Consider the following 12,199-nt stretch of genomic DNA (forward strand, 5'->3'; position numbering starts at 1 on the left):
TATGGCTGTTGAAAATAGTTCAAGTACGACCCCCTAGCATTGTATAAAATAAGATCTAATTGTTTATATGTGAATAGGTTTGAATTGAAATAATTTAAAAAATGAGACATTATAACAATCGTAGGGTACCGAGCCACTTGGGCAGTGACTGGTATTTTAGGCAGTTTTTCGTTATAATTTAGTCAATTAAAAAAAACAATTGACTTGAAATTTAATACACGGCTAGATACTATACGTATCTCACTCACTGCGTTCAAAAAATGTGTCAATAGGTTCAAAATTGACTGAGTTAGCAGAAAATTGCCCAAAATTGAAGCCCTGCCGAGATAGTTCCACTTCCCTATAGCAAGTTTATCATTCTTTTAATCTAGGATCTCGCAAAGCTGTGATAAAAATATGAAAATGACCAATTATTCTCATATTGAATAATCTAAACTTTATTTTGAACGTCCTACATCGGAATTTAGGTTTTACTTTACAAAACCTTATATCGTGACTTGTTGATAACATGATGTGACGATGCTTGCAATTTCAGAAGTTCTTCCTTGATCAGCCGAGTGATTTCCCGTTTCGCTTTCGTCACTGCCAACTCAGAGCAGCTCTCAATAGCCAAATACAGCTTGCGTTCTCCCTCGGGAGGAGTTTTACCAGTTGGCACGTACGTACCACGCACCGTAAGACCAGCTTCAGAGTACTCGGAGATTTGCGCAAGCGCTTCCTGTGAAGAAAATAGTAATCGAATTGAACAAATTGTATAGCTACATGATAATGAAAAAATATCTCACCTTTGAAGTAACTTTCCACCTGGCTTGCTGTGGAAAATCGTTAATTTCCAGCTCCTCTTCGTATTTACGAAAGACGGTTTCGTTCGTTTCGACGGGTGTTTCATCCTCATCCTTCGGTTGATAATTAAGTTTGGTGTTGAGCTTAGCCGCCAATTGTTCGGCCACAGTTTTGGCCGTGATGAGCTGTTGGGTGGTTCCTCCCTTGAGAATAGCTTCGGCTGCTTGCTGGGTAGCACCCTTAGCCTCCATTCCGAGATTTTTCTGCAAATTGATACGCGAGGCCAGTCGCTTGGCGAGTTCCAGTTTGTCGGAATTTGTTGTTGTTGGTGCCGGCGTGGATACCGATTGTGTTATAACCGGAGCTTCCACTTCCTTTACGATGCGTTTGGTAGCAAACATGCTTTCAATGTGCTGGTCGATGTCCTGCTCCAGATCGTCATCGTCATCTGAATCTTGCAGTCCAAGAGCAGCTTTTTGTAACTTTTTGCGTTCATTGACAGCGGCAGCTTCCTGTTCGTCGAATTTGAAGCCTTTTCCGCTGAAACCACCTCCCGTGTGCACTTTTTTGCCTTCCGCTTCCTGAGCTGCTTTGTAGGTATCCCACAAGCTTCGCAGATCATCGGGAACCGTACCGCCGGATAACTCAAGAGCCCGTATGATGTCGCCAGAATATCGTCCCTGTTCGTGAGTCAAGAAAGTCCACGCAAATCCCTTATTACCAGCACGTCCTGTACGACCACATCTATAATAAGAATGATTTTTTAGATCAGTAACAACTTAATTTGTGTAATAATTAAATCCCATTGTAGTGAAATTTCCCTGTTTGGTTGGAATGAGGCGAACAAACCGAAGATCGAAAATGCATCAAACCATAGTGCCAAGAAAACCTCTTTCTGATATCGTCGGTTTCCTGCAATAGGGGCACAACTCAAAATTTGTCATTTTTGAGATTTTGATGGCAAATGATGAAAAACTGTGTAATATTTCATCTCACAAAGACCCGTTCCAAAATTCGTTGTGAAACGCGAGATTTGGGCATTTTCACCAATTTTCCGCAGTAAGGGCACAACTCAAAATCAGTCAACTTTTTCAATAGTCGTTGAAAAATAGTTGCCAAAAATTCATGAAACAGATAGTCCTTCAGCCCCTTTCAATGATACAACAATCAAAATTTGTTTACTTTTGTCAAATGATGAGAGAAATAAGTGACTTTGCAGGAGGTGCTTCATGATTGCCAATTTTCAAACGCTTATTCTGAAAATTCACATTTTTTGAGTTGTGCCCCTATTGCAGGAAACCGACGATATCTGCTAATCAGCTAAGCTAATGCTTTTTACTCATTTTTGAGCAAAGTGGAACACAAAAAATTAATAAATTGTATTTCCAGCGTCTGCGCTGGCCTAAGTGCGAAAATCTGATCAGTTTAAGCCGTATAATATGCTTGATAATGTCAACACGCTTACACTGATTGGGTTTTAATTTAGTGCAGCGCCATCTCTGAAAATTCAATTTACTCATTTTTGTGTTCTCCCGTTTTAACTCAGATTTGTACCGTGAGGTCGCCATTCACCGCTCATTTAACGGCATTTTCGTAAAGTTAAGGTGAATATATGACGAAGCCACACCTGGAATTTTCAAGGGCACAAATCTGAAGAACCGAATGTCGGTTTGCACTGAAAAGTTAATCGATTGGTCACCACCAGCGGGTAGCCAATCGATCAACTTTTTAGCACCAACCGATATTCGGTTCTTCAGATTTGTGCTCTTGAAAATTCCAGGTCTGGCTTCGTCATATCTTCACCTTAATGGCAATAAAAATCGATGTAGGCGAATATTTCATTTTCATTTTGCCGCTACACTGATGGTTCAAAAGCCATGGGTCGGACTGGCTTCGGTGTTGCTGACAAAGATAGAAGTCACTTCTTTCGGATACCGGACCAATGCTCTGTTTTTTCGACGGAGGCCGCTGCTATACTGTTTGCTACTACAACACCAGCATCAAAACCAATTTGCGTTATCTCCGACTCTGTCAGCGTACTCACCACTATAAACTCTCCAACATCCCGCCACCCATGGATCCAGGCCATCCAAAAGGGTTGCCCAACAGGAACTATTCTGCTATGGGTACCTGGCCATTGTGGCATCAACGGTAACGTAGAAGCCGACCAGCTTGCCGCCATAGGTCGAACTGGTCGCATGTTCACCAGGGCGGTACCAGGAGCAGATCTCAAACACTGGGTAAAATCTACAATTCGCGTAGCATGGGCCCAAGCATGGGTTAACACAAGACATCCGTTCATACGAAAAATTAAGGGAGAAACAACACCCTGGACCGACACAGCAAATCGCCACGACCAACTAATACTTTCTCGTCTTCGAGTGGGACATACCCATGCATCACATAACATGGGATCTAGAGGACCTTTTCACAAAATATGCTCCACGTGCAACGCGACAATGACGGTAGAACATCTTCTCGTTAACTGTCCCTGCTATGAAGGACTTCGAGTTCAACATGAACTTCCAAACAGCATAGTGGATATCCTTGCAAATAACACAACCAACGAGACAACACTACTATCTTTCATTAAGGACGCCGGACTATACAACGCTATCTGAAAACCAGGGACACCTACATTCAACAAAGCCAGACCACGCCGCTACTCACCTGGACCGATTTGGAATACGCTATTGAAACTACGAAACTATTTTCTTAAATCTGTTAGCATATACTCTGTAAACTGTATTATATTACTTAACTCTGTATGACAGGGGGGGCTATCATTAAGAAGCTCTCTCCCTTTTTCTTCAGAGATGAACCAGCCAAGAACTGTGCTGAAAATCTCTTTAATAAAGATAACACTAGTTTACAGCATTTTTGAACTCGGTAAGCTGATGATCATTTTTGGTGTAGAATTATGCCCTGAGTTCGAAAACGCGAAAGGAAAAAATTACAGTAGAGCGGAAATTTTTTCGACTTTCCATACAAGGTTGATGATTTGAAATCGATTTTTGTTCTATTTTTAAGCAAAGTCGCTCACTTCAAACATCTCATTCTCCGTAATCAATGCTCCGATTGAGCTGAAATTTTTACTGTAACTCGCCTACATATGATATGTCAAATAAACGTCGAGAAAGAATCTTTAAGTAGGTTTTTTCTTATAGAAAAATATAAATTTCTTCAAAAAAATTTGGGAATTTTGCTAAAATTTAAGAAGATCGTCCCTAAAACTCCCCAATATCTTGAATTTCGTCAATCTGACACAAAACCTGTATTCAGATGATCGAATGGTATTGTATTCAGCTTTTAATTTATGGAAAAAGATTTAAAATTGGTTGGACAAAACGCAATATATTTGAATTTTAGTAAATTACATATTTTGAAAAGTTGCAAAACTCGATATTGAGCTAAAACTCAAAAACTGTTCTACTTAAAATTTTTTGAAGGTCGGTTTCGAAATCAGCACTAAATTGTGCTTCAAAAATTTTGGTCGTTGACAGAAGTTCACGACTTTCGTTTTATTTTGTAAACTTGTGTAATTAATTAATTTTCATTTTGCAGCATTTGGTGGAGCAATGAGAGCGCAAGTCAGTCCAAAGCCGATGATAAGGAGGGGTAATGGCTGGATTTATGGGCGAACGCGCTACAACGGACCAGATGTTCGCCATCCGCCAAGTGTTGCAGAAATGCCGCGAATACAACGGGCCCACACATCACTTGTTCATCGATTTTAAATCGGCGTATGAAACTATCGATCGAGAACAGCTATGGCAGATTATGCACGAATACGGATTCCCGAATAAACTGATACGATTGATCAAGGCGACGATAGATCGAGTGATGTGCGTAGTTCGAGCATCAGGGACACTCTCGAGTCCCTTCGAATCTCGCAGAGGGTTACGTCAAGGTGATGGTCTTTCGTGCTTGCTATTCAACATTGCGTTAGAAGGTGTAATCAGGAGAGCGGGGATGAACACGAGTGGAATGTTTTTCACGAAGTCCGATCACCTGCTTGGTTTTGGTGATGATATTGATATTAGCTCGTAAATTTGAGACGATGGCGGAAACGTACATCCGACTAAATATGTTATATTTACAATAAATATGTTCAGATGATACAAAAAATATGTTCAGATGATCGAAACATATTATATTCAGCTTTCTATTTATGCAAAAAGATTGAAAATTGGTTGATCGCAACGCAAGATATGTTTTTTTCTATCGGTATTAACGGAGATTTCTAGCCCTAGGCTAGTTTATCTCGGGACCCACGTTTTACTGCCCTCCCGAAGGAAGAACTCACATTTTGTGAGTTTGTCGGGAGTGGGATTCGATCCCAGGTCCTCGGCGTGATAGTCAGGTGATTTAACCATCACACCAGGTCCGCTCCCAACGCAAGATATTTGTATTTTAGTAAATTCTTCCATATTTTTAAAAAATGTAGAGCTCGCTTTTCAGTTTCTACTTAAAATTTTTTGAAGCACGATCTTGATATCACCACTAATTTATGCACCAAAAAGTTTGGTCGTTGATAAAAGTTCACGACTTTCGTTTCATTTTGTAAACTAGTGTAATTAAATAAAAGAACAAATCGTGACTGGAATAGTAACACCGCTAGCCATGATGGTCTCCAATAGCGGAAGGTCCGAAAGAGCTTGAAACTATTGAGAAATCATCATGTCTACAGGTCGTAAGCCCTGATAAAGTGTGGAACGTTTTGATGGCTGTGATCCCTGACCATCATGTCAAAACCCAGGGATACCCAAGTGACCATACTGTTAGGGTGTAGGGGTTGCATGTGTGAGGCGCATATATTGACAGGCATTGCTATGGACCGTTAGGGCTGAGTAGGGTCGAGGAATGGATCTACGATTGCTGAATTATACTGAAAAAGTCGTGATTCAGCAGTGCTGGCACCGCTTTCCGCTTTTGTTCGGCCTTGGTGGTTTGTGTGGGGTGGTGCGTGTCGGTGTGTGTGTGTGTGTGCTTTGTGCGTGCGGTGCTTACGGCTTCAGCAGGGTGGTTACTTGGGTAGTGTGGGATAATTGGGTTTGGGACTGAGGGGGTCGTCGTTGATAAGGCCGACATCATTGAGTGCTCACAGTGTTGGCGGTTGTATTGGTGACGATTTCTTCAGCCTTAAGATCTCATTTATACCACGCACAGATTTTTGGGAAGAGGGAGTACTTTGTAATGCAAGAGAGGGATTTAAACTCTGCGTTACGGGTTGGGCGAGGTCATTTATTTACATTTATTGTGTTTGTTTTCATCGGACAACAGGGTCATGCAGATATACTCAACCCAGGTGACCGTGCGGCTCGGACAGTGATGCATGAATGAGTGCGGTGTGGGTGAGGTGCGCTGCCCTGTGGGTGCAGTTGAGTCCGGGTTGGAGTGGAAATAGACCCTTCTCTACTCTAGGTCGGTTTCGGTTGTACGGGCGGGGTAGTGTTTGTCTTATTTGTGCCGTGTTGTGCGTGATTTGCGGCTCGAGCTGCGTGGTTACTTGGGAAGTATTGTGCTCTGTGATCTAGATTTTGGTTTTAAGGTGAAGCTAAGGCTGGGCTGTGCCTCGGATTTGTTGGGCGCAGGTCGGGAGAGCTGGTGGCAGTTTGAGCTGGGGGGTTTACTCGATTGGTTATTCACTGATGGTGGCCAGTCGATCGACTTATCGGCGCTGCCTGTCATTTGGTTCTTGGGGTTTGTGCTCTCGAGGTTCGGGGCGTTGCTTCGTTGTATCTTCGCTTTAATACTAATATTCCTTGTTTGATTTAACTGACTGTTTTTTTACAGGCGTTTAACTCATTCTATTTCATAGATTGCCAAATTTAAGGGTAATGGTTCAATAGGGTGTTAGCAATCAGAGTGGATTAGAACGAGTTGGCGCCTACAATACACCAACACCAATACTTACACGCACACATGCACCTACAACTAGCTGTAAAAGACCAGTGGGCGGGACAATGGTGCCTACCCAACAGTTGTAGGTGGGGTGTTTGGCTTAGCTACATGACTTGGTCCGGCAAGCCCATAAACATCAATTGGTAGACGTATTGCCTAGTGAAAAGACAACGCAGATGGGCGAAAGCCAGGGGATGCGTTGATAATATATATATATATATATATATATATATATATATATATATATATATATATATATATATATATATATATATATATATATATATATATATATATATATATATATATATATATATATATATATATATATATATATATATATATATATATATATATATATAAATCGTGACTGGAATAGTATGTGCACTTTATGTATAGTTTAACACAGTGTTAGTATGTAAACGCGTCTGATTTTTATGTATTGTTGATAGACAAAATCAAACAATTTTATGTGCTGCAAGTCACCCTGATTGACAGTATATAATCCCCTCTTACAAGTAAAAACTAATGGTGTTTTAATGATCTTACCTGTGTACATAGTCTTCATAGTGATTCGGACAGTCGTAGTTCACAACTAAAATCAACTGTTTAACGTCCAAACCTCGCGCAGCAACGGAAGTGGCGATCAGCAGCTTAACGCGCCCTTGCTTAAAGTCAACGATAGTCGAATCTCGATCGAACTGATCGATGCCTCCGTGCAAACTCAAACAAGGGTAAGAGGCCTTCATTAGATCCTTCAGTAAAATGTCTGCATTCTCTTGCTTATCTACGAAGACAATGATACTGCCAAGTTCTTGATAGAGCCCCAACAGTTCTAACAATTTGAAGAACTTGGCATCCTCTTCCAAAACTACGACGTGTTGCTCCACGTCTTTGCAAACCACCGAGCGACCTCCAATTTGAATTTCTATTGGCTTCTTCAGTATTCGTCTTGCAAGAGCTTCCATTTGCCGTGGGAATGTAGCACTGAACATCACCGTCTGCCGGTCCGGTCGAATGTTATCGATTATTCTCATCACTTGCGGTTCGAAGCCCAAATCGAACATACGATCGGCTTCATCCAACACCACATAAGTTACACGACGAAGATTAGTCACGCGACCGGAATTTGCAGCCAACATATCAATCATTCGTCCCGGAGTACAAACGATGATTTCCGCTCCCCGTTTGAGCTCGGCAATCTGTTCCGAAATTCCGGTTCCACCGTACACGCAAACCGCTCGTAGGTTCAACGATTTGGCAAACTTTTTTATGTCTTTCCCAATTTGCATGCAAAGTTCGCGTGTTGGGGTCATGATAATGGAAATGGGACCGTCACCATCCTCCAGCGGGGGCTGATCTAAAATGTGCCGGAACATCGGGAGGATGAAAGCTAAAGTTTTGCCGCTGCCGGTTTTGGCGATGCCGATCAGATCGCGACCCGACATTATTGCGGGAATGGCTTGGCATTGAATCGGGGTAGGCTTTTCAAATCCAAGTTTCCGCAGAACGTCGAACTCCTTCTTGGACACGCCACAGTGGGCCCACGTTTTAATGGGCTTGGGACATCCCTTGCCCTTTACGGTGATCCCTTCGAGTTCGGTTTTATAAACACCTACTTCCGCTTGCGTCATTTTGGCAATTTCTGGCACTTCAACGTAAAAAGCTTTCCGGAACGGCAAGTAGTTGATTCCACTATGATCGATTTTGGCCAGTTCCTTCTTTTGCTTATTTGCCAGGTTCGCGGCTGTATCTTTTATATCCTCTTGTTCTTCTTCAGATGAGTATTCCAACCCATCTTGATTTTGTTCAATCAATTCACCTTTTTTGGTGGTTTCGGTATTCTTTTTTGCCACACCCGTGATAATGGTTACACCGGAGCTAGACGCTGCCTTTCCATCTGCCTTCGGAGCGGATGTGGGCAATTTGTTCACTTTTCGAACCTCTTCATTGACTTCCTTCATGAATGCATCCAGGGGATCTACGTCATCCTCTTCATCCATATTGTTTGCCTTATCTTTGATGTCATCTTCATCATCCTCCTCGTCGTCCTCCAAGCTCCATTTCTTCGGAATATTGACTCCCGTCAAAACGCTCGGTTTCTTGATTTCAATTTCCTTCCGTTTCCTTTCGGCTCGCCAGCGCTCAATCCGCTCCCTTCGCTTAACCATTTCCTGTTCCAGCCTTCGTTGTTCCTCTTCCTTATCCATCGGAACGGAGAGATCAAAAGTCTCTTCCTTCTCTTTCGGTTCTTCTTTGACCGGCTTTTTAATCTCCTTCTCCACATATCCGGGAGGCTTTTGATCGAACTTGGATTGACGGAAGCCGGTACTGCTGGTTCCACTACCGCTGCTGCTTACACTTTGAGCACTGAAAAGAAAAAATATCGTTAATCGCACTCCCAAACAAACCATCATCCAACACCCACTATTTGGTGGCTTGCTCCCTCAGCTTTTCCCGTTCCTTCTCGCGTTCGCGTTTCCGTTCCGCTTCCTTGAAGCGCTCTTTCTCCAGTTCCTTCTCCCTATCGCGGTCCCGTTGTTCCCTTTCGCGATCTCTCTCCCGATCGCGCCTGCCGCCGAAATCCTTAAAGCGGAACGAAGTTTTCGTACGTTCCCGGTCGCGCTCGCGACTCCGGGACCGCCTCTTTTTCCGATCCGGTGGCGAATGCGATCTGCTCCGTCGTCGATCCTTGCTAGGAACATCGAGAAAAATAAACAAAATGTTTGTAAATGTCAACATAACCTATCGGGGGCAGCGACAAAAATCATTTACCAAAATTCAAGTTATACTCACCCATTTTCGCCTGGCCTCGTCATGGTCGTGAAAAGGTGCACTATTAGTAAGTGGACTACAATGAAATTATAATGAATTTCACCTGTATTACGCTCCAAATTACCGGAAAAACGAAGAAAAACGATGAACGACCAAGTTTTTCGCTTTTTTGCAAATCAAACTCGCAGAAAACTTTTGACAGCGTCATTTAGTACAATGCAGTGTTGCCAGTACATGTAGGATTAATGAAATTAGTACAAAGTCTGTTATGGCTATAGGGTTTGTTTTGACTATGCAAAATAGTAAAGACAACCATAAACACAGTTCTAAAAACAAGAAAGGCGCAGTCCATTTAACTACGTTGAATAGTACTGATCACAATACGTCCAGTTGTCAAATTATGGTAATTTTAGGGAAAACATAGTTATCAGTATTGAAAATATAGTCATCATTACTATATTTGTGCATGGTAATATTAAACATGGTTGAATAGTTCATTTTACTCTAAAATTTATTTCAGTGTAGTCAAAACAAACCCTATAGCCATAACAGACTTTGGCAATAATTGCATCGATTATTTTTGTTTGTAAAATGTGTCCACGGTGAGTGATATAATCTTTAATTGCAATTCTATTTAATAATCAATAACATCTAAATCAATACTCCTTTCGCAGAACATCAGGGGAAACCTACATGACCGAAAAAAAAATGCCGTTTGTGAATCAAATCACATCACATATGCCCTGGGAGAACCTACATCCAAATGGGAGAACCTGCAAGCAAATGGAACTCGGAGTAGATGCGGCCACTAAAGTGACGGCAACAACCTCGGATCTGGCAAATTATAACAACATGGATGAAAGGGCGGAAGGAAATGGAAGTCGGACCGGAACCATTCTGGATCTGTTGAATCCGGGAACCTTCCAGCAGAGGCTTTGCATCAGCGTTCTGGAACAGATTGATGACGTTACGAAGTATTACGACAAACACGGAAGTTGCTGTCGCTGTAAATGGTTCTGCTGATAAAGGTGAAATAAGTAATTCTTGGAGATTTTCAGTTGTTATTTTTTTCTGGTAGGGATCGGAAAACGAACTAGGTAAAGTGTAGGATAGTTCTGAATTTGCAACTAAACCGCTGCTGATATACTGCGCGGTACACGCTAAGGTCAGTTTACCCAAATATGAGTAAAGTTTACCCATAATCGCCGAAAAGTGCACAACCTCATTTTATGGGTAAAGACCCATTACCCATATTTGGGTAATGGGGATATATGAAACATATGAGTAATATTTACCCATAAATAAATATTTGATTTTGGGTAAATTTTACGCATATTTGAGTAAACGTTTTCTATTTGAAATTTATATGAATAATAATACTTATTTTTCAAATAATTTTAAAGAATGCGCAGAGTAATTAAATGAAGAAAAAGAAACAAGAAACTTTATTCTAATCATCAGCACACTAGTACATATTATTACAGCAATAGAACAAAATTGGTTCGATAAAATTGCGCGCTCGCTCGCATCGTCTACGACAGCTGTGGTCAATCCTCGTACATCGGAGGAGGTGGTGCTCGGGGTGGTGTCGGAGATCCCACGACCCACGATATCCCACGATGCGGCGGAATGCCATCGTACACCGTGGAATCGGAGCCAACGGGGAGATGCCTTGGACACGACGGCCGGTTGGTGTGCATGCACTTCATAGAAATTGAAAGGATAGTTGTTTCATGAGGACAGCGTTGAAGCTGCGAATATTCTGGCGTTTGCAACGGTGCCCTCGTACTGATTACGGAAAACATCTCATTCCGTACCTTTCGCTCTAGGGGTCCTGATGACGGATGTCCACTTCCTTGTTGTGATCGACGGCCATTTAGTCAACGTGAACATTACCTGGAAAAACATCGGTGGTTAAGTCCAGCAAATTTCCCTCTCGGTAAAACCCTGAGCTGTAATACTCACCTCTCGGATGATCCTCACCGGAACGCTTTTTCAACGTCCTTTGCCGGGCGGCGGCGGCGCCGGAGGCAGATTTCACTTGCGATTAAGCAATCTCAACCGGGAGTTACCGCTGTTCCGTGTGATTACAACCAGCTTATCGCGCGCATCCCGGATCTTTTGCCGCTTATGATGAACATGATGATTTTATCCTTCCGTCGATGATCAAGGCGGACTTACGAATTTCTCCTAGCCATGGTATTCTCACATAGTCACTGCTGCTGCTTTCAAACAACTTTGCTGATCGCGACTAACAGGAAAATTTTCATCCAAATATGGGTAAATCACGTTTACCCATATCTGAGTAAACTCACTTTACCAACAAAATGAGTATTGTTTACCGGTTTTTCTCAGTATATTTTACCCATAATATGGGTAATGCATATGAAACCCAAATATGGGTAAATAAACTACTCATTTATGGGTAAACTGATCTTAGCGTGTACGTACTGCGGTAGTTAGACACTGGGCTGTTCTCCAGCCACTTGTCATCCAAATACTACCCCACAGTAAAAAAGCGAGCCAACATCTCTGACCCCCATTGTGCGTTGAACCCCATTTTGACAGCAAAAGTTTGTAAACAGTGCACTTTTCTGGACCAACACTTGAAAAGCGCGTAATATTTTCCACAACAAAAAAGAAAATTTTCGAAAATACTAGGAGAATCATGAAAAAATCTAATTCTCTTAGCTGAAATATGTTACAATAAATAAAAACGTGTTCAAATTAGGCTGCA

The 12,199-nt window shown here is 42.0% G+C and overlaps 1 protein-coding gene and 1 long non-coding RNA gene across 2 annotated transcripts; both read right to left on the reverse strand.

Moving 5' to 3' along the window:
* Nucleotides 1-410: 410 nt before the first annotated feature.
* Nucleotides 411-9,659, reverse strand: LOC109401542 (probable ATP-dependent RNA helicase DDX46). The gene is made up of 5 exons (XM_029868682.2): nt 9,484-9,659; nt 9,116-9,382; nt 7,237-9,057; nt 786-1,527; nt 411-718 (listed from the first exon to the last, which is right to left on the reverse strand). The coding sequence occupies exons 1-5, from the start codon at nt 9,504-9,506 to the stop codon at nt 476-478; spliced, it is 3,096 nt and encodes a 1,031-aa protein (XP_029724542.1). The 5' UTR covers nt 9,507-9,659; the 3' UTR covers nt 411-475.
* Nucleotides 9,660-10,879: 1,220 nt separating this feature from the next.
* Nucleotides 10,880-11,902, reverse strand: LOC134289998 (uncharacterized). The gene is made up of 2 exons (XR_009998787.1): nt 11,428-11,902; nt 10,880-11,358 (listed from the first exon to the last, which is right to left on the reverse strand). It is a non-coding gene; the product is annotated as an uncharacterized LOC134289998 (long non-coding RNA).
* Nucleotides 11,903-12,199: the final 297 nt, after the last annotated feature.

Source organism: Aedes albopictus, chromosome 3 (assembly GCF_035046485.1).
Source record: "Aedes albopictus strain Foshan chromosome 3, AalbF5, whole genome shotgun sequence".
NCBI classification, from domain to species: Eukaryota; Metazoa; Arthropoda; class Insecta; order Diptera; family Culicidae; genus Aedes; species Aedes albopictus.